Genomic DNA, 21,745 nt, shown 5'->3' with positions numbered 1-21,745 from the left:
TTTATATTTGCCATTGATAATTTTGTAAACAGTTAGTAAATCAAATTCCCATCTTCTATATTCCGGTGATTTCAAGCCAAACTTAATCATTCTATCATTAATTGATGTGTAAGATATGTTGCAACGACTACAAATATGACGGGTAAAACTCCTTTGCACAGATTCAATTTTGTTAATATCCTTTTTTAAATGGGGTGACCAAATTTGGGTACTAAACTCAAGTTTAGGGCGAACGTATGTTTTGAATAGTTTTGTCAGAATTGAGGCAGAATTAGTTTTAAAACTTTTTAATATTTGATAACATTTAGTTTTTGCAATCTTATATAAATAGTTGATATGTTCATTCCATTTCAAATCTTTGGAAATATAAATTCCCAAATCTTTAAAAACTTTAATTTCTAGTAACTTGATTTTATTGATTAAGAGGTCAGTTGGAGGAGATTTTTTTTTGTTAATGGTTAGAATTTTACATTTGCTAGGATTTAAGTTTAGTTTTTTTGTTTTTAACCATATGTAAATAATATCTAAAGATAGTTGTAATGAAGTATTTGACTGACAAAAGATTTTGGCATCATCTGCAAATAAGCTTAACTCACTTTTAATATCAAAGTTTACATTAACATGAATTAAAAAAAGAAGGGGACCAACTACACCACCTTGTGGTACTCCACTGTAGATTGTTAAAGAGTCTGAAAGCGTATTATTGGTGAGTACTCTTTGTGATCTATTATTTAAAAAGTTATCAAACCAATCAATCAAGCTTTCATGTAGCCCATACTGATTTAAATTTTTAATAATCTTTTGTGTGATACTGAATCAAAGGCTTTTTGAATATCCGTATAAACTACTTTAGTAAATTCATTTTTGAGATAAGGAACTAACCAAGAATGTAAGCATGTTAAAAGTTGAATGGTTGATGAGCGGTTTGGGACAAAACCAAACTGTTTGTTAGTTAATAATTTGTTATCAAAGAGGTGATTGAGAATTTTTACAGATACAATATGTTCATAAATTCTTGAAAAGTCACTTGTTAGAGATATTGGTCTGTAATTTAACGCATCGTGTATATTACCTTTCTTGTGCACAGGAATAATAAAAGATGTTTTCCATTGTTAAGAAACATCAGATAGTTCTACAGAACAATTAAATATTAATGATAGTGGAAAAATTATTGATTAGATAACATGCTTGATATAATAGGGTGGAATGTTTTCGGGCGTTCTTATGATTTTATCTTTTAAGTGGTTAATTGAACTTATAATGTCTTCATAGGTTATGAAAAATTTTTGCATTTTAGTACAGTTCTTTTGGGGTAGCTTAAAAGACTGGTAACTCTCTTGTTTTTTTAAAACTTTTTGAAAATTTATGTTAAAAAGTGTGGCTATTTCGAAATCTGAGGATACTGTTTTGTTTTTATCATTATCATATAAGAGATGTATGGAATTATTTAACTTAAGTTTAGATTTCACGTAGCTATAAAACTTTTTTAAATTTGGGTTTTTGCAGAATTTGTTTTCATATTCAAAGTTGTATTTTTTAACAGCTAATTGATATTCTTTAGACTTGTTTTTGTATTTTATCAAAAGTGATTTATTTGTCTTTCTTTTTTTGTATAGATTCGCTTTTTCTTTTAATAACTTTTTAATATGTGATGGATATTTTTTACTTTTGTTATTTTTAGAATAAACTGGAACAAAACGTTTGATTGAGATTTGGATTAAGCTAATGAATTGATCGTAGAAATGTTGGAGATTTTCTAAAATTCTTAAATAAAGAGGTCCAATTACTTTTTGACAGGAAATCATTGATGCTTTTAAAATCTGCTTTTTTATAGTCATATGAGACTTTTTAGTGAAAGCAAGTTATGGTCACAAGTGTTTGTTAATGGAAAATTAGTTGAGTGTTATATGATTCTATCTAGACCAAAATGATTGCAAATTATGAGATCGAGAATGTTACCATTCTTATGGGTTGGATTTTCAATTACTTGGGTTAGAAAATTTTCTGAACAAAAATTAAGAAAACACTCATGGGGTTTATTGAAATCTGTGCTAGGAATCCTCCAATCTATATTTGGCATATTAAAATCACCAAGAACATAAAAAAAACACTCTTTTGGAAAAACCATTTTAATAATTTTAATTACATTTTGAACAGTCAGTGCGCATCTCGCAGACTGTGGAGGAAGGTAGACACAACAAAATCTTAATTTTATCTTTTTTAAAATTACATCTACACATAGGTATTCAAAATTGATGTTGCTAGTAGAGATAGAATCGTTTTTAACTTTAATAACTTTAAGCGAATTTTTGAAAAGGATAGCAACACCTCCACCCCTACTAGACCTATCACTTCGGTAAATGTTATAGTTAAAAGGACACACTGTGGCATCGTTGACCTTATTAGTCAACCATGTTTCAGTCAAAAAAATAAATCAATGTTATTCAAATTTATATAATTCTCTAAAATATAAAATTTAATTAGAACAGATCTTATATTAGTGTAACAACCTTTTAAATAGTTGTTGTTACAATTTATATAGGAAAACTTGCTAGTGTTAAAATTAATCCTATCACTTAATAAATTTATACCCGTCGACTCACGATTTCCTCCACTAATCCCAGATGTCCTGGGAGCGGTAACGAAAGGGCTGTCTTGTCAGTTCAACTATCTTGTTGTTTCTTATAACATATTTTATGTTCAATTTTTTCTCATCAGCGATGGCTTGCTTTATTTTAACTTCTTTTCTCAATGTTCTGAAAGCTTCAATTTCCAAGAAAGTTCTGTCAGGGTTGATGTAGATTTTTGATTCAATTTCACCATCAAACATTTTCAAATCTCTCAGTCTTATCAGTCTGTGTTTGGATGCTAAATTGTTTAATTTGACTATAATTGGTCTGATTTTGTTATCTGCAATTTTACCAACTCGATAAAGTGACTTAAACTTTTCTTTTTTCATTTTATTTTCTCCTAATACTTGTTGAATAATTTTGAGATCATTTTTGCAACTTTCTAGTGCATTATGAGTTGGATTTTTACTTTCTGGAATGTTAAATATTATTACATTTAAAGCCTTTTTTTCTTTCAGTTTTTGTTCATTTTCAGTCTCTATTTTTTCTGCTACTAAATTTAATTTGGTACTATTGTTTGTGATAATTTCTGTTGGGTCACTTTTCTGCATAGCATCAGCATATTTGGAGAATTTAGTTTCAAACTTGTTAAATTTAGAAGAAAAATCAGAGTTAAATTCTGAGAAACTTTTTTGTAATTCTGTAATTCTATTTTCTATATTGTCTATTCTCTTACTGTTGAATTCATCTTTTTGAATCTGATCAATGTTATTTTCAATGATTTTACTTTTTTCATTATAATCTTTCTTCAATTTAAGCATCTCAGCTTGAAAACAACTAAATTCATTGTCCTTCTTATTTCCAATGGCAATCAGTTTTTCTTCGAGCTGTTTTCTAATTTTGGAGGACTCAACCAATGCTTTGATTTCAGCTTTAACAGACATTTACTTTTATATATTACAAAACCTTATTCAATATATTTGAGTTAATTAATACAATACAAATCATATTAAAACATAATGATTTTCTTGCTGCTAAGGGCAGAGTTTGACTAATGCCTTATACCATAAAAAGTAAAAATTATTAAAATATTCAATACTTTTTCCCCTAACTTCTACTTTTAATTTGTTCATTATTTTAACACTTTTAATTAAAATTACTTATCAAATATTGATAACCAAAAGCACCTGACCAGATATCCCAATTAAACAGTAATTTATAATCACTTTTTATTAAGTGAAGTCGAGTCGAGACCGAGAGTCAACGGTTAATTTTATTTTGTCGAAACAATGTTATTAACCAAGCAAATATTATATTATTCAAATAAAAACCGGTAATTAATACAAGAATGATGTAGCAATTTAACATTTTGACAATGAAAGCGAAAAAATAAAAATTTTACCTCGATTTTCAACAACTAAAAAATTCTTTTGACTATTTCTAGTGTAAATATCAAACAATCAGTTAAGACAAACTTTTTATATTGCTCAAGTAGAGTTAAATATCTAATTATACAAGTGTGTTTTGTTTTTTAAAACCGTAAAAGTTCTTGATTGTTGATAGTTTAGTATTTTTATCTAAACTTGTATACTATAAACTATTTAATTCTAATGTAGGCTGATAAGTATAATTATTTGATTTAAACCCTAAGTTAAAAATCTGCATTCTTAATTATGTAGGTTTGATCTTTTAATTTTTAAATTCACAATTTTTTATTAGAATAGCAAACAAAAGCTTTAAAATTTAAACTGAAAAAAAAAATTGTTTGTAAAAGTTTAGGTATTTTCTGACATTTACAAAACTATTTTTCTTAATAAAATATATGCTGTTTTTTAAAAACATCGACAACTTTATTTATTAATTCAAAAAGTAAAATAATATAATTTTAAATACTAAAATAATCTTTACTAACAGTTTTAATCAGTTTAAATGTTCAAAAATTCTTGGAGTTTTTGATTTAGTTTTTGAGTTGTGATTCTCTTCTAAAGAGCATTTGGATTTTAAAGAAAAAGTGTCAGTAAAAATGCCTAAAAATTTATATAATAAATTTTATTTTGTCTTGAGTAAATTATACTATGACGTGAATCTGTTTTTTACCTTTACTTTTTGAAGGCTAAATGATTAATTACAAAGAGTTGAGTATATTTATCAGTAAATTGAAATATCATAAAGTAAGTGCATCAGTGTCGATAATTTTTTTTTAATCTATGAACAAGTGAGCTAGCAATGTAAAATGATATAGTTAAACATCATATATGTATGTATCAGTTATGCAAAAGTTCAATTTCTGAAAATTTGTTATGTTTTTCGGAGGTCATATTTATTTAAGTAGTTTGAATCTAGTACTAGAAAGTTCTATCATTAAACTTCTATCTTAGTACAACTTATCCAACATGTTATGTCGTTTCATCTTTTTAAAAACCAACTGAGTGCCGAGCCACCAAAGTCAAGTGTTTTTTGAACCTGTTTTGATAAACGAACTTTGAGAGAAATTCAAAAAAGATTCTACGAATTTTTAAGATGTTGCTCCATTACTAATTATAAGCAATTTAATTAATTATTTATTTTACTAGTTAAGAAACACCACCTGATAGCCAAAATTACCCCAAAAAGACAAATTTGCCCACTTTGGGAAAATAAAACTCCGAAGTTAAGCTAAATTGAAAATCTTTTCGGCAATTAATTTGTTTTTATAAAATTTCATTAAAAAAATTAGTTGAATTTAAACTTAATTACTATGAAGACTGTAAATATTATAACAGTTAATAAACTTTCTTTAAAAATAAAAGGTACTATTAGCAATTCTTTTTATTAATTTAAAGCTTATCTTTTTTACTGAACTTATATCTTTTAAGCTTAACTTAATTACTGTGTTGATGTCTTATACTAACTTTTAGTTCTTGTTTAGAAAATATAAAACCTATGTATGTATTATAATAGGAATGAAAACATTAATTTAGAAAAAAAAATTAAATAGTTTACGTATTCTAAAGGTAAGTTATAAATCTTTAAGGTTTTATCAGCGAATATAACTCATCGAACTGAAAATAACTTTATAATATAACAAAGACCGAACAATATGTTGTTAACTTATTTTCTACAGTTTTGTGTAAATAAAGATAAAAATACGGATAAATAGTCAATATATTAAGTAAAACAGTAATAACTTATATTTCATTTAAACATGAGAGCTCATAGGTAACTCTATAGACCAGTGGTCGGCACGGTGTACACTGGTGCACACTAGTGTACATGAAATTTCTTTTTGGTGCACGAGAATTTTTTGGTTGCATGAAACTTATTTTGGTGTACATGATTTTTTTTCGCGAAAAAACTAAATAAAAGTTTTTTTAGTTTTTCTTCATTTAAGACATATTCAACCTTGATATCTAATTGACCATTTTGTTTTTAATAAAACGACCATTTTTGTACTCTTCTAGTTCTATTCTGTAACCTTATATAAATTCTTCCACGCTTAGCCGCACAAAGAAAAACCGAAGTGAGCAAATCTCATAGGTTCTTAAAACAAAATAAAACAGTTAGTATTCTATAAATGTTTAATTTTATTAACTCTTATTGTTTAAAACCGTTTTGCTATATTAAAAATCACTTTATCAATCAGCTTAATTGACTGATATTTGATAATAAATTAGTTATGCCAAAAAAAATCAAATATGTTATACTTATAATAAAATTAAAGTATAAGAAGGGTCAATAATATCTGGGCTGTCACATACTTAGCTCTCTAAGTATAATTAAGTCTAGTTTTAGATCATGAAAAATCTAAACCAACTGAGGCTAGTTTTAATGTATTTACAAAAACTTAGCTTGACTGAGACTAGTTATTAATTTATGAAAAATATCGGGTTTATTTTTATACCTTTTAAAAGTCTTCAACTGTTGCTTTACTTGAAATTTTTTAATTTGTAATACATTATTAATATTAAAATAATTCAAGATCTATAAATGTCTAATTTTCATTGTAATTTAAATTAGTTTTTTTGTTTATATATACGACTCTTTAAGATTAGCTTGTGTACTAAGTCTAGTCTTTAGTCACTCAGGCTTATTTTCTGACTCAAAAATTTGTTAACATGTAATAGTGTCAAACTTACTTGTTAAATTTTAAATACTAAAACTCTAGTTGTTGTAAAAGCTAGATCATCGATATTAAAATTTTATTGAAATGGATAGGGTAAACTGGTAAATTAAAAGTTAGTGTGTAAATATTAACTTGGTTTTACCGAATAATTAGTAAAAGACGATTAAAAGTGTTTACATATTCTTAAACACTAGCGGCGCTAAATAATGCAAATTGGGATGCATAGAATTTGAATTTTGTTATTAAGGGTTCACGGATTCGAAATAGCGTGCCGACCACTGATGTAGACTAATACATTTTTCAATGTTTAGCTTGATAAAACAAATATATCTATGTTACAAAGCATCATAATATACTTACTAATATAAGATGATTAAAACAAAAATTAAAAAAATGATAATAATACAAAACAGTTATACTTTTAAAGGGATCGGGTCTAACTTGCGCGAAGACAAAATTGCACGAGGTTACGAAATTGCACGAGGGAACAAAACTGCACGAATTCGATTTTGCACCGAGGGTCAATTTTGTATAAATTGCAATTTTTCACGAGGGTGAAATAATACAGAAAAAAAAAAACAAAAAAAAACAAAAAAAAAAAGAAACTCAAAAATAATTAAAAAAGATAAAAAAGTAGAAAAAAGTTACAGACCGAGGGTAAGGGTTAGAGGTAACAGTGATAGAAAAATAAAAGTAAAAAATACTAATAAAAACTTTTATTAAAAAAAAGTTAACTAAAAAAGGTACCAACCGAAGGTAAGGGTAATCAATAACAGTGATTGTAAAAAAAAAGCTAAAAACTAAATTTAAAAAAAGAAAAACCTTATTAAAAAAAAACAAAAAATAATCATCTGTGCAAAATTGTCTGCTCGTGCTGTAATCTACGGATGAAGGTACCTTTAATAATAAAATTAACCTATACTAGATAACGATACTCAATATTAATTAGGGCTACTGTATATAAAATTAGGCATGACAATGAATGAAGATGTTGTATTAAAGAACTATTGCGAACACTAATAAGTATATTAGTAAAAATATACTTTAGAAAATACTTTAAATGTGGTCGAAACTTTACACATGAGTCCATCTAACAGGATTATATAGCAGCGTTTTTGACTTTTTGCAACATTACATCAGTAATTACTTGTATGTTTTTAATTTTCCATTATATTAACATGCATCAGTATAACACTTGACTTTGCGAGCTTTCTCTCAAGGTCATCTGAATGAACAATGATTTTAGCTCAAAACTTTCCATCAAATCTAAACAGTAATCAAGTTAATATCCTCTTACAGTGCAAAAATATCTTCGTGCAAAAACATCTTCGTGCAATTTTGTACGCTCGTGCAAAATTGACAGTTAACCGTTTGTTTGTGAATATATGTAATACTTAGAAGCTAAAGAATAGTAAAAACAAGTCACCTTGATTTGACCTTTATTTACTTAAATTATAAAGTGTGCTGTTGGCAAATTTTATGGCTTAAACAATGAAATCTGTGCACTGCTAGTTACTATAATAAAATTAATATACTTGCCAAAAACCTTGAATAAATAGTCAATTTTTAAACAAATAAACTAAGCTGAAGTTTACGTATAAACAATACGTTTAATAATACTTTTTGTCATAGAATTTAATAAAACTTTGCTAGCAAATTGAAAGTTTATAACAAGTTTCTTTTAGTTAAAATTTTCGTGGTGTATAAAACAAACAGTTAAGTTTTTTAAACTTTACAAAAAATATAAAGTTCCAATAAGTCTTTAAAACAAACTTTCAGCGTTAACAAGCAATTTATATGCGGTAGAATAATAATATTTCAAATAAATTTAACGTTTAAAATACTTATATGTAATGAATTTTGTGAGTCATGTGTTAATTAGTCTTTTTTTACCACTTACTACATAAAAACTTTTTAAAAGTTCTATAAATTTTCAAACTTATTAGAAATTTAAGTTTTATAATCTCTTTTAATATAACAATATCGTTAACAAAGATTTTTTAATTTGAATTAAAGCTTATATTCACAAAACTGGAAGGTTGTTGATTATAAATTGTATTTGCTTATTAGTTACTAGTATATGAAAAGCAGGTTTGTATACAAAATTAGATATTTTAATTTCTTTATTAATTTTAATAAAATTTAGTTTAGTTTGTAATTTTGTATTTAGAAACCGTTAAAATAGTTAGTTGAATTAAACCAGTTAGTTCAAATTTTTTAATGATAAGGTATAAGGTATTACTTACAATTATTGTAATGTTTAATCCTTTTTTTATAAAATTTCATATTTTATTACTAGAAAACAAAACGTTATTCTTATGAGCTTTTGGTACTTAATACTTCGGTAAAACTGCAATTGTTTGTGCTTAAAGTTTTTAAAGACTTAGAAGCTAAAGGTTGTTAAAAAAAAACTTACTTTTAATTTTGGTTTTTACTTAAGTTGTATTTTCTTTTAGTAAACTTAACGGTTTTACCATCAAAATTTTTTCACTGCTAGTAACTGTGAACAAAATTAATACACTCGCAAAAAAACTTAAGTAAGCGGTTTGCGTATAAAGGACATCATTTAATAATATTTTTTGTTAATAAATTGAAAATTCATATAAAGTTCTTGAAAAGTAGATTTGCTTGCTATATAAAATAATCAGTTAATTTTTTTTTAAAACCTTAATTGAAAAATAACAAAACAAATCTTTAGAACTTATCTTTTTGCGTTCATAAGCAACTTATAATCAGAAGAATGTATTTTGTTTAATTTTTTTATATACTTGAAGTTTGTAATACATACGGTTAATATATGTTGTAAATATTATGTTAGTTCATGTTTGTTTACCTTTTGTTATATAAATACTATTTTAAAAGATTATGCAATTTTACAAACTGGTTCGCAATTTGAGTTTTGAAATCTTTTAATCAAAAAAACTATAGTAGATAAAGTATTTTTCGTCATTTAAACTGTAGATTCTACCTACAAAATTACAATTTTGTAAGAATAAAAAAAAGTTCTAATAGAATATGTCTCATTTTCTAAGAAAATTTTCTAATGATATCCTTATATGTAATTTTATGTTTACAATTTGGAGAAAAAATCTAAGCTTTTTTAATAAAGAAAATAATTGATAGCTAACGAGTTGCAAAACACTTGTAAAATTTTTAATCTTTTTAGAAAAGCAAGGAGAAAATAAACAGACTATTTTGAAATCACCATAAGTATGAAAATATTTTTTTAAGGTGTTACGTTAGTAAAATTAAAAAAAAATTATACAAATATTTTAACTGAAACGTTCCATAGATGATTGTATTTATCTTGTTTAGTTTTCACCAGCCGGCCTTATCATTAGTTGTGTTTTTTTCAAATTTCTATAGTTTTCCCACCTTATTAATTGCCACCATTTGTATTTGCTTCCATTGTAATGTCCGTTGATGTTATTATTGCCACATCGATCCCACCAAAAACCACCTCCTAGCTCGGCAGCACAGTTACGACTTTTATGCTTGTCGTTGTCAGAATCAAATGTACCAAACTCCATATTGTTCATACTTGTATAGACTCCGTTCAGTCCGTCACCTTATGTTCATTATTTTTAGAAGAACATTCAATTACAAACTTTATGAATGTATTTTGTTTTATACAAACTATTTAGTTAATTATTTTTAAAGTTTTTTTTTTTGGTAATTTGAAAATAGCTAAGCTGAAAACTTTTGCTGGTTTAATTATTTATATTGTGTTTTACTTAGACCATTGTAAAACTGCTTAATTTTTGGTTGACATATTTAGTTTATATACAAAAAACTCAAAGCTTAAGTTTCATAAACAAACGTCATGTTATTATTTATCAATAATTTATTACAAACCTCCATTTCCAGAGTAAGACCCTTGTTTGTATGAAAGTCTGTATTTTTCCTCTGAACCAGCTACACGAAAATTCCTAAATTTTATTAGTTATAAAAAAAATAAAGTTTGGCTTAATAAGTTTTCTGTACATCTTTGAAAAAAATTTAGCGTTACTGTTTTATAATTTCACTAGCTATGCAGATAGCTGAAAGTATTTTTGTTTAACTTTTTATAAAGCTAACTAAACTATATATAAAAAAAAACAATACATAGATAAACTCACTTGTATTCTACATATTTATCTTCACCATTATAAGTAGTAAATTCCACCCTTAAGTCACAATCTGAGGTTTCAGTCAACTCATTCAGGTATTTGAGGCCTGCAATTTTTGAAATAGTTGATAAAAATACTTTTGTAGCATGTCTGGGTGTTCTTTGTGTTAAAAATTTACTTACCCAACCAAAATTCGCCGTTAACGGATCCAAAACCCTGCTCGTAATCACTCCAACTTCTGTTAAAGTCCACTGTTCCATCAAATCTCCTTTGAAATACCTGTAAAAAATTACTTTTGATAATCTTCATCTACTTGAAACAACAACAGCCTTTAAAAAACTTATTAGTTTTTAAAATTAGTTGGCTTACCAAACTGCTTATAATTTCTATTAAATTGTTTATTAATATTTATGTGTATATAAACTTTTAAATGACTGAATATAAGTCACCAAACAATTTTAAAAAACTTACAGTCCATCCACCAGAGGCACTGTTCATTTCACACCAAGCCGAAAAAATTTTCCTGTTAGTTTGAATATGGTAAAAGCCAGTTGGTAAGCTTGGGTCAACATATTTGATGTCTTTGCAGTTCGTTGACTTACCTGAATCAAGGCATATATATTTTTAAAAATCTAAACTTACATTAAAAACAAATTACCTTGAAGTGTGATTTTTAAACCATCTAAATTCTTTATTTGTTTCGCTAACTCATCCATTTGCCCTGATATAGTTTTGTTCTGTTCACTATTTAGCTTATTAAGGGCATAGTATTTTCTTGTACAATGTACCGCTAAGAAAGAAAAGCAGATGATCATAAAAACATTAAATATTGTAGATGCAATTAGTATTTTTTTCGATTCGAGTACCATTATTATTTTACCAAGATACTTCTAAAAAAATCATTTTCATAAAATTATTCTATTCAACAGCATTTTTTCATCTTTAAACTTAATATTTTGTTTAATAGAGCCTTAGTTGTCTAGTTTAGTTACCTAGATTTTAAAAATGCTCCGTTAAATAAATCACTATACAAAATTAATTAATAGAAACTGTTTTTTAAGTATTTACTCTAAAAACAGCTATATGAAAGTATAAAATAAGTTTTACATAACTTTTAAACTTGTATAAATCTATGATTAAATAAAATGCACACTTTGTTGAATATCAAAAAAAAAAGGTTATCAAATAAAAAGTGTTCTTGATTGTTGTAAATTGTATTAAAAGCTATTAATTAAAACGAAACTAAGTATCATTTATACTTTTTATGTTTTTTACTTATACTAAAATAACTTAATATACCATGCACAACTTTAAAACTTTCAAAAGTTAATCAACTTTGTACCTAAGCACAATAAAAAAGATTATAAAATTTTGTTAAGACCAAGTTTATAAAGTTCTAGAGTCTTTTGTTTGCTTATTTTTCTATTTAAAACAAAATTACCTGTTTACAGATATTGAAGCTTAATTTTTCGTATTATAGAAAGATACATCTTTTATTCAAATTTAGTTTTCGTTAAAATAAAATTGTTTTTAGTTTGTAGTAACTCATTTAAAGAAAACAAGCAATGTTACTTGGAGTAAAAATTTAAACAATAAACTTAATCTGTTTAAAAATGTTGTCCAAACTAAACTAAGACTAGATAAATTTTACGAGTTTTAAACTTGACACATACTGTAGTTTTAACTACATTTGCGCATTGAAAAAATGTGTGCAATAAATCTGCTATAAATCAGTATAAAACAGATTATATTATACTGAGAAACAGGTGCTACTTTTTCATTCAAATAATTTAAAAAGAAAATAGAACTGAAAAATAAGGTTTAAATCGTTACTAAATAATTTGTTTTTCACTAAACGACGATGCTTCAAAACGAAACTAGGATACTTGTTAAAAACCAAATCACTTAAAGTTTATTACTAGTTCTACTGTTAAATTTTTCACTTTAAATAAAATAGATAAAAGCTTATATATATAAAATTTATATCATTAGAAACTACTTTTATAATTAAAAACAAAAGTAACAAAACTAAACGACACTAAATTTAGCAAAACTAGTCTTTTCTCTCTACTTTATCGCTAACAAAACTATTTCTAATAAAACAAACTTTATAAAGTACACTATAAAAACCAATTAAAATATAAATAATAAAATATAGTTCAAAAAGAAAAAATGTATTTTTTCTTTTACGAGAGAGTGGAAATTTACTAAACATAATAAATTTTTTTGTAAAATTACAGTAAAGTTTTAAAACCATAAAAAGGAGGTGAGAAATTCAAATCATATTACGACTGATAATATTGATAAACTTATAGAGAGATAAAATATATTGCATATTCACACAAAATGCTCAATGATCAACTTAACTAAAATATAATTTTTCGATAGTATTTACGAAATTATGAAACTAAAATAAAATTACAAAGATATACTTAACAAAAACTTGACGGTTTTTATTGACCTTTAGACGCTCTTTATTAAGATTTATTTGAAAAGATTTAGCCTAAAACAGTACTTTTTTTGTTTGCATATTACTTTCATATATTCGTTTTTTCTGATATAACTGTTACTTGACTTCTAACACCAGTTTTAATGTCTGTTTAAATTCGCTAAAATTTCCTTAAACATAAATTTTTCTATGAATATTAAAACTTAACTTGACTCTACTATACATCTTATGTTAAAACATACGGCAAAAAAGTTTTTTTAATGAGAAATTCCGCTCATAAAGTTTTGTATACTATTTTTAGTTGCACGCTTAATATTTTTTGATACTTTTAAACTTGAAATTCTTCTAAGCTTAAACTCGAAGTTTGAACTTTTATAAGTACACTAGCTTGTAATAAGAATAGTAAATTACATTGACTTGTTTTATTTCTTACTTAAAAGTTTTTATTTTTCTGCACTTTTAGAACTAGAGTTGCAACAAAAATTAATTTGTTTTGAACTAGGTTCTTTAAACGCTTGATACTCATTGATGTTACACATTTAAAAAATTGTACTTTTAAAAGTTTTCATAAAGCTACTTAAACTAGCTTTTTAAGCGATCACTATTTTATTATGTTACTATTTATTTAGAAAAAAAAAGTTTAGTGAATCCATTAACAAACAAAAACTGCTTTTTTAGTGATATACATCAGTTTTATTTTATTAACATTTTTGATAACGTTATTTTGTTTTATACTGACTTATTTTTTTTATAGAAACTTTTTTTTTGAAAACGAGCACTACTCAAAAAAAAATAAAAATCTATTACAATATGTTTAAAAATTAATGGTAGGACTTTTAAAAATACTGTTTTTTTTTATATTCAACTTTATATTATATAAAACTCCGAAGTTAAGCTAAATTTAATCTTTTGCACAAATAATTTGTTTTTATAAAATTCCATTAAAATTTTAGTTGACTTTAAACCTAATTAAATTTATAAAGACTGTAAATATTATACCAGTTAAGAAACTTCATTTTTAATAAAAGGTAATAGTAGCAATTATTTTTATTAATTTAAAGCTTATCTTTTTTACTGAGTTGTTTAAATTAATTACTTTGTTAATATATAATACTTACTTTTAGTTCTTGTTCAGAAAATAAGCAATCTATTAATGTATTATAATAAGAACCAAAACATTTATTTAGGAAAAATTAAATAGTTTACGTATTCTGAAGGTAAGTTATAAATCTTTGAGGTTTAATCAGCGAATATAACTCATCGAACTGAAAATAACTTTATAATATAACAAAGACCGAACAATATGTTGTTAACTAATTTTTTTACAGTTTTGTGTAAATAAAGATAAAGATACAGATAAATAGTCATTAAATTGAGTAAAACAGTAATAACTTATACTACATTGAAACATGAGAGCATATAGGTAACTCTATAGACCAGTGGTCGGCACGGTGTACAACGGTACACACTAGTGTACATGAAATTTCTTTTGGGTGTACAAGAATTTCGGGGTGCATGAAACTCATTTTGGGGTACATGGATTTTTTTTTCGCGCAGAAACGTTTTATATTAATCTTTCTACATTTGATGTCTACCTTGATATCTAATTGACCATTTTGTTTTAATAAAACGACCATATTTTTTACTCTTCTAGTTCTATTCTGTTACCTTATGTAAAAATTCTTCTACCTTTAACCGCACAAAGAAAAACCGAAGTGAACAAATCTCATAGATTCTTAAAAAAAAATAAAACGGTTAGTATTCTATTAACGTTTTATTTTATTAACTCTTATTGATTAAAAGCGTTTTGCTACAATAAAATCACTGTTAATCAGCTTAATCAATAGATATCTGACAAAAATTAGTTAGGCCAAAAATAATCAAACATGTTTTACTTATAATAAAATATATTATAGGAAGGGTTTATCAGGGCTGTGACATACTTAGCTCTCTAAGAATAGTTAAGTCTAGTTTTAAATAATGAAAAGCCTAGACCAACTGAGGCTAGTTTTAATATATATATATATATAAAATCAGGTTGACTGAGACTAGTTATAAATTTATTAAATATCCTGGGTTTATTTTGATATCTTTTAAAAATCTTCAACTATTGCTTTACTTGAATTTTTTTAATTTTTAATTAATTTTTAACATTTAAATAATTGAAGATCTATAAATGTCTAATTTTTATTGTAATTTAAATTAGTTTTTTGCTTATATATACCACTCTTTAAGATTAGCTTGTGTACTAAGTCTAGTCCTAGTCACTCAGGCTTTTTTTCTGACTTAAAAAGTTGTAAACATGTAATAGTCAAACTTACTTGTTAAAACTTAAATAATAAAATTTTAGTTGTTGTAAATTTAGATCATTGATATTAAAAGTTTACTGAAATGGATAGGGTAAACTGGTAAATTAAACGTTAACGTGTAAAAATTAACTTGGTGTTACCGAATTATTAGTAAAAAAAACGATTAAAAGTGTTTACATATTCTTAAACACTAGTGGCGCTAAACAATGCAAATTGGGGTGCACAGAATTTTGATTTTGTTATTTAGGTTTTTACGGATTCGAAATAGCGTGCTGACGACTGCTATAGACTAATACATTTTTAAATTTTTGGCTTGATAAAACAAATATATCTATGTTAAAAAAGAATCATAATATACTTAATAATATAAGATAACTAAAACAAAAAAGAAAAAAAAAATTTAGTACAAAATAATTATACTTTTAACGGGATCGGGTCTAAGGTGCGCGAAGACAAAATTGCACGAGGTTACGAAATTGCACGAGGGAACAAAACTGCACGAAGACGATTTTGCCCCAAGAGTCAATTTTGTACAATTTGCAATTTTGCACGATAGTGGAATAATACAGAAAAAATAAAACATAAAAACAGAAAAAAAAAAGAAAATAATTAAAAAGGATAAAAAAGTAGAAAAAAGTTACAGACCGAGGGTAAGGGTTAAAGTTGACAGTGATAGAAAAATAAAAGTAAAAAATACTAAAAAAATTTTTATTAAAAAAAACAAAAAAGTTAATAAAAAGAAGGTACCGACCAAAGGTAAGGGTAAGCGATAACAATGATTGTAAAAAAAAAAGCTAAACACTAAATTAAAAAAACTTACTAAAAAGATGAACAAAAAACAGTCATCCGTGCAAAATTGTCTGCTCGTGCTGTAACCTACGGATGAAGGTACCTTTAATAATAAACTTAACCTATAATAAATATGATATTTAATATTAATTAGGGCTACTGTATATAAAATTAGGCATGACAATGAAGGAAGATGTTATATTAAAGAACAATTGCGAACACTAATAAATATATTAATAACAATTTACTTTAGAAACTACTTAAAATGTTATCGAAACTTTACACATTAATTTATTTAAGAGTATTATACTTTAAGAATGTATATAAAAAAAAAATTTAAATACTTAGGATTTAAATAAAAATTTATATAAAAAATAACATTGTTGAAAAAAATACTTTAACTAACACAAGAAAACAACATAAGTGTCTATTCAACATGAATAATATGTTTATTGCAGTAGGCTGTGGCTAGAATCTCCCACTACTTTCTGTGGCTGGTTTATATAGCAGCGTTTTTGACTTTTTGCAACATTACATCAGTAGTTTCTTGTCTGCACTTAATTTTCCCTTATGTTAACTTGCATCAGTATAAAACTTGCGAGCTTTCTCTCAAGGTCAGCTGAATGAACAATGATTTTAGCTCAAAACTCTCCATCAAATCTAAACAGTAATCAACTTAATATTTTGTTACAGTGCAAAAATGTCTTCGTGCAAAAATGACCCTTCGTGCAAAAATATCTTCGTGCAAATTTATCCCCGTGTGCAAAAGTATTTTCGAGCAAAAGAATCAGTTAACCGTTTGTTTGTGAATATATATAATATTTAGAAGCTAAAGAATAGTAAAAAAATTACCTTGCTTTGACCTTTATTTACTTAAACTATATATTGTGCTTTTGGCAAGTTTTATGGCTAGCAAATTTACTAAAATTTAGATTTTTACGATAGTTTTGTGCACCCACACACTATAATAAAATAAATATACTTGCTAACAACTCTGAATAAATGGTCAAGTTTAAACAAATAAACTAAGCAGAAGTTTACGTATAAACAATACGTTTAATAATACTTTTTGTCATAAAACTTGATAAAACTTTACTAGCAAGTCGAAAATCCATAACAAATTTATTTTAGTTTAAATTTTCGTGGTGTATAAAACAAATAGTAAAGTTTTTTGAACTTTACAAAAATATAAAAATCCAATAAGTCCTTAAAGCAAACTTTTAGCGTTAACAAGAAACTTTTAAGCAGTAGAATAATAATATTTTAATTAAATTTAACGTTTAAAATACATATATGTAATGAATTTTGTGAGTCCTGTATTAATTAGTCTTCTTTTACCGTTTACTACATAAACACTTTTTAAAAGTTCTTTAAGTTCACGAACTTTTGGAGATTTAAGTTTTATAATCTTTTTTTAATACAATAATATCGTTAACAAAGGTTTTTTAATTTGAATTAAAGCTTATGTTTACAAAACTGGAAGATGTTGATTATAAATTGTATTTGCTTATTAGTTACTAGCATATGAAAAGCAGATTTTTATACAAAATTAGATATTTTAATTTCTTTAATAAATTTAATAAAATTTAGTTTAGTTTATAATCTTGTATTTAGAAACTGTTGAAATATAGTTCCAAATTTCAATGATAAGGTATAAATATTACATGGAATTATTGTAATGTTTAATCCTTTTTTTGTAAAAAGTCATATTTTATTACTATAAAACAAAAAGTTTACCTTATAAAATTTTGGTATGCAATACTGTAATAAAACTGCAATTATTTGTGCTTATTTGTGTATATAGTTTTTAAAGACTTTAAAAGCTATAAGTTAGTAAAAAAATACTTGCTTTGAATTTTGGTTTTTACTCAAGTTATATTTTCAATTAGTAAACTTTATGGTTTAATCATCAAACTTTATTCACTAAGAAACTTAGTAACTGTTAATGAAATTAATACACTTGCAAAAAACTTAAGTAAGCGGTTTGCGTATAAACGACATCATTCAATAATAATTTTTATTAATAAATTGAAAGATCATATAAAGTTTTTGAAAAGTAAGTTTGCTTGCTATATAAAATAATCAGTTAAAAGTTTATAAAAACCTTAATTGAAAAACAATAAAACAAACCTTTAGAACTTATTTTTTGCGTTCATAAGCAACTTATAATCAGTAGAATGTATTTTATTTTAATTTTTTTATATACTCGAAGTTTGTAACACATACGGTTAATATATGTTGTAAATATTGTGTTAATTCATCTTTTTTTACCTTTTTTTTTACATAAATACTATTTTAAAAGATTATACAATTTTACGAGCTGGTATGTAATTTGAGTTTTTAAATCTTTTAAACACAAAAACTATTGTATATAAAATATTTTTCTCCATTTAAACTATAGATTATATAACTACAACAATAGATTATACAAAAACGATTATACAAAATTGTAATTTTGTAGGAATAAAATATAGTTCCAATGGAATATGTTTTATTGTTTTATGAAAACTTTCTAACCATATCCTAATATGTAATTTTATATTTACAATTTGGAGAAAGAATCTAAGCTTTTTTAACAAAGAAAATAATTTATAGCTAACGTGTTGGAAAACACTTGAAAATTTTTAATTTATTTAGAAAAGCAAGGAGAAAATAAACAGACTATTTCAAAATAACCATAAGTATGAAAATATTTTTTCAAAGTGTTATGTTATTAGAATTAAAAAATAAAAAAATTATACAAAATGTTTTATTAACGGATTTTAACTGAAACATTCCATAGATGATTGTAATTATCTTGTTTAGCTTCCACTAGCCGGCCTTACCATTAGTTGTGTTTTTTTCAAATTTAGATTCCATTTCCACCATATTAATTGCCGCCATCGGTGATTGCTCCCACTGTAATATCCGTTGACGTTGTTATCGCCACATTGATTCCACCAAAAACCACCCCCACGCTCGGTAGCACAGTTAATACTTTTAAGCTTGTCGTTGTCAGAATCAAATGTAGTAAATTCAATATTGTTTTTATACGTATTGGAACTTCCTATTCCGTCACCTTATGTTCATTATTTTTAGAAGAACATTCAATTACAAACTTAATGAATGTATTTTGTTTTATGAAAATTTTTTAATTAATTATTTTTTATAGTTTTTTTTGGTAATTTGAAAATAGCTAAGCTGAAAACTGTTGCTGGTTTAATTATTTATATTGTGTTTTACTTAGACCTTTGTAAAGTCGCTTAACTTTTGGTTGACATATTAAGTTTAAATACGAAAAATTAAAAGTTTAAGTTTTATAAACAAACGTCATATTATTATTTTGTCAACAATTTATTACAAACCTCCATTTCCAGAGTAAGACCCTATTTCGTATGAAAGTCTGTATTTTTCCTCTGAACCAGCTACACGAAAATTCTTAAATTTTTTTAGTTAAAAAAAATATAGTTTGGCTTAATAAGTTTTCTGTACATTTATAAAAAAATTTTAGCGTTACTGTTTTATAATTTCACTAGCTACGCAGAAAGCTGAAAGTATTTTTGTTTAACTTTTTATAAAGCTAACTAAACTATATATAAAAAAAAACAATACATAGATAAACTCACTTGTATTCTACATATTTATCTTCACCATTATAAGTAGTAAATTCCACCCTTAAGTCACAATCTGAGGTTTCAGTCAACTCATTCAGGTATTTGAGGCCTGCAATTTTTGAAATAGTTGATAAAAATACTTTTGTAGCATGTCTGGGTGTTCTTTGTGTTAAAAATTTACTTACCCAACCAAAATTCGCCGTTAACGGATCCAAAACCCTGCTCGTAATCACTCCAACTTCTGTTAAAGTCCACTGTTCCATCAAATCTTCTTTGAAATACCTGTGAAAAATAACTTTTGAAAATTTTCATCTTTTTGAAACAGCCTTAAAAAAACTTATTAGTTTATAAAACTAGTTGTCTTACCAAACTGCTTATAATTTCTATTGTTTATCAGGTAATTGTTTATTAGTTTGTATGTGTATATATACTTTTATTTGAATGAATATCACCAAATAACTTTAAAAGAACTTACAGTCCATCCACCAGAGACACTGTTTATTTCACACCAAACCGACAACATTTTCCAGCCAATTTGAATATTGTAGGTGCCAGTTGGTAAGCTTGAGTCAAAATCTTTGATGTCTTTGCAGTTCGTTGACTTACCTGAATCAAGGCACATATATATTTGCATAAAATCTAAACTTACATAAAATAAAATTACCTAGAAGTATATTTTTTAAACCATCTAGCTTCTTTGATTGTTTCGCTATCTCATCCATTTGCCCTGATATAGTCTTGTTCTGTTTACTATTTATCTTACTATAGGCATAATATTTTCGTGTACAATGTACCGCTAGGAAAGAAAAGCAGATGATCATAAAAACATTAAATATTGCAGATGCAATTAGTATTTTTCTCGATTCGAGTACCATTATTATTTTACCGAGATACTTCTGAAAAAATCGTTTTTTTTTAATTATTCTACTCAACAGCATTCTTTATTTTATCTTTTTCATCTTAAAACTTAATATTTTGTCTAAAAGAGTCTTAGTTGTCTAATTCAATTACTCCTAAACTTTAAATATGCTCCGTTAAGTAAATCACTATATAAAATTAATATATACAAACTGGTTTTTTAAGTATTTACCCTAAAAACAGCTATATTAAAGTAAAAAATATGTTTTGCACAACTTTAAAACTTATATAAACCTATGATTAAATAAAATGCACACTACTGCGCACAGGTGCACACTTTGTTGAATATCAAAAATAAAATAAATAAGCTATCAAATAAAAAGTGTTCTACACTGTTGTAAATAGTAGTTAAAGCTATTAATTAAAATAAAAAAGTGTAACGATAATAAAGTGTCATTTATACTGTTTGTGTTTTTTACTTATACTAAAATGATTTTATAAACGTTGCAAACTAAAATAATGAACTTCAATTTTTTTAAAATTAACCAACTTTGTACAAAAATAATAAATATTTGAGATTCAAATTTAATCGTTTGCTAGTAAAGATCTTAGCGAAAAATGTTCATTGAAGTATACAATAATGACAAACTTAAACAGTACTCTTTCTTTTTAAACATTACTAACACAGTAACACATGTGTCTATGTGTTCTTTTATTAGTGGTTAATAATTTGTGCTATTTATAATGTCAAATATGCCTCGTATAAAACTACATAATATTTGTAGTTATTAGATACAAATTATAAAAATCAGAGTAAAGTAAAAAATAAAATAAGCAAATAAGTTGTAATATAAATTTTGATGTAAATTTTTTATAACTTATTTAATATTTTAGTTTTGTAAATTAGTATCTCTTCAAGTTTTATATAAATAGTTAATGATACAATCTTTGAAATATTGAATTGAA

At 25.4% G+C, this 21,745-nt stretch overlaps 1 protein-coding gene across 1 annotated transcript in view; it reads right to left on the bottom strand.

Annotated features, from left to right (window-relative positions):
- The window catches only part of LOC145840730 (uncharacterized), a 28,263-nt gene extending 7,720 nt beyond the window's left edge, over window positions 1-20,543 (bottom strand). Inside the window, exons 1-9 of the mRNA XM_082948057.1 lie at window positions 20,397-20,543; window positions 20,107-20,203; window positions 19,673-19,732; window positions 19,228-19,386; window positions 11,253-11,383; window positions 10,964-11,060; window positions 10,791-10,887; window positions 10,528-10,601; window positions 10,112-10,240 (exon numbers count right to left, since the gene is read on the bottom strand). Of these exons, the coding sequence (XP_082804183.1) occupies window positions 10,112-10,240; window positions 10,528-10,601; window positions 10,791-10,887; window positions 10,964-11,060; window positions 11,253-11,383; window positions 19,228-19,386; window positions 19,673-19,732; window positions 20,107-20,203; window positions 20,397-20,543 (991 nt within the window). The remainder of the gene's footprint in view (window positions 1-10,111; window positions 10,241-10,527; window positions 10,602-10,790; window positions 10,888-10,963; window positions 11,061-11,252; window positions 11,384-19,227; window positions 19,387-19,672; window positions 19,733-20,106; window positions 20,204-20,396) is intronic.
- Between the last annotated feature and the right edge of the window lie 1,202 nt (window positions 20,544-21,745).

This window comes from Thalia democratica, chromosome 7 (assembly GCF_965202585.1).
Source record: "Thalia democratica chromosome 7, ktThaDemo2.hap1.1, whole genome shotgun sequence".
Taxonomy (NCBI): domain Eukaryota; kingdom Metazoa; phylum Chordata; class Thaliacea; order Salpida; family Salpidae; genus Thalia; species Thalia democratica.
The sequence above is the reverse complement of the archived record's forward strand: the minus strand, read 5'-3'. Positions and strand labels throughout refer to the sequence as shown.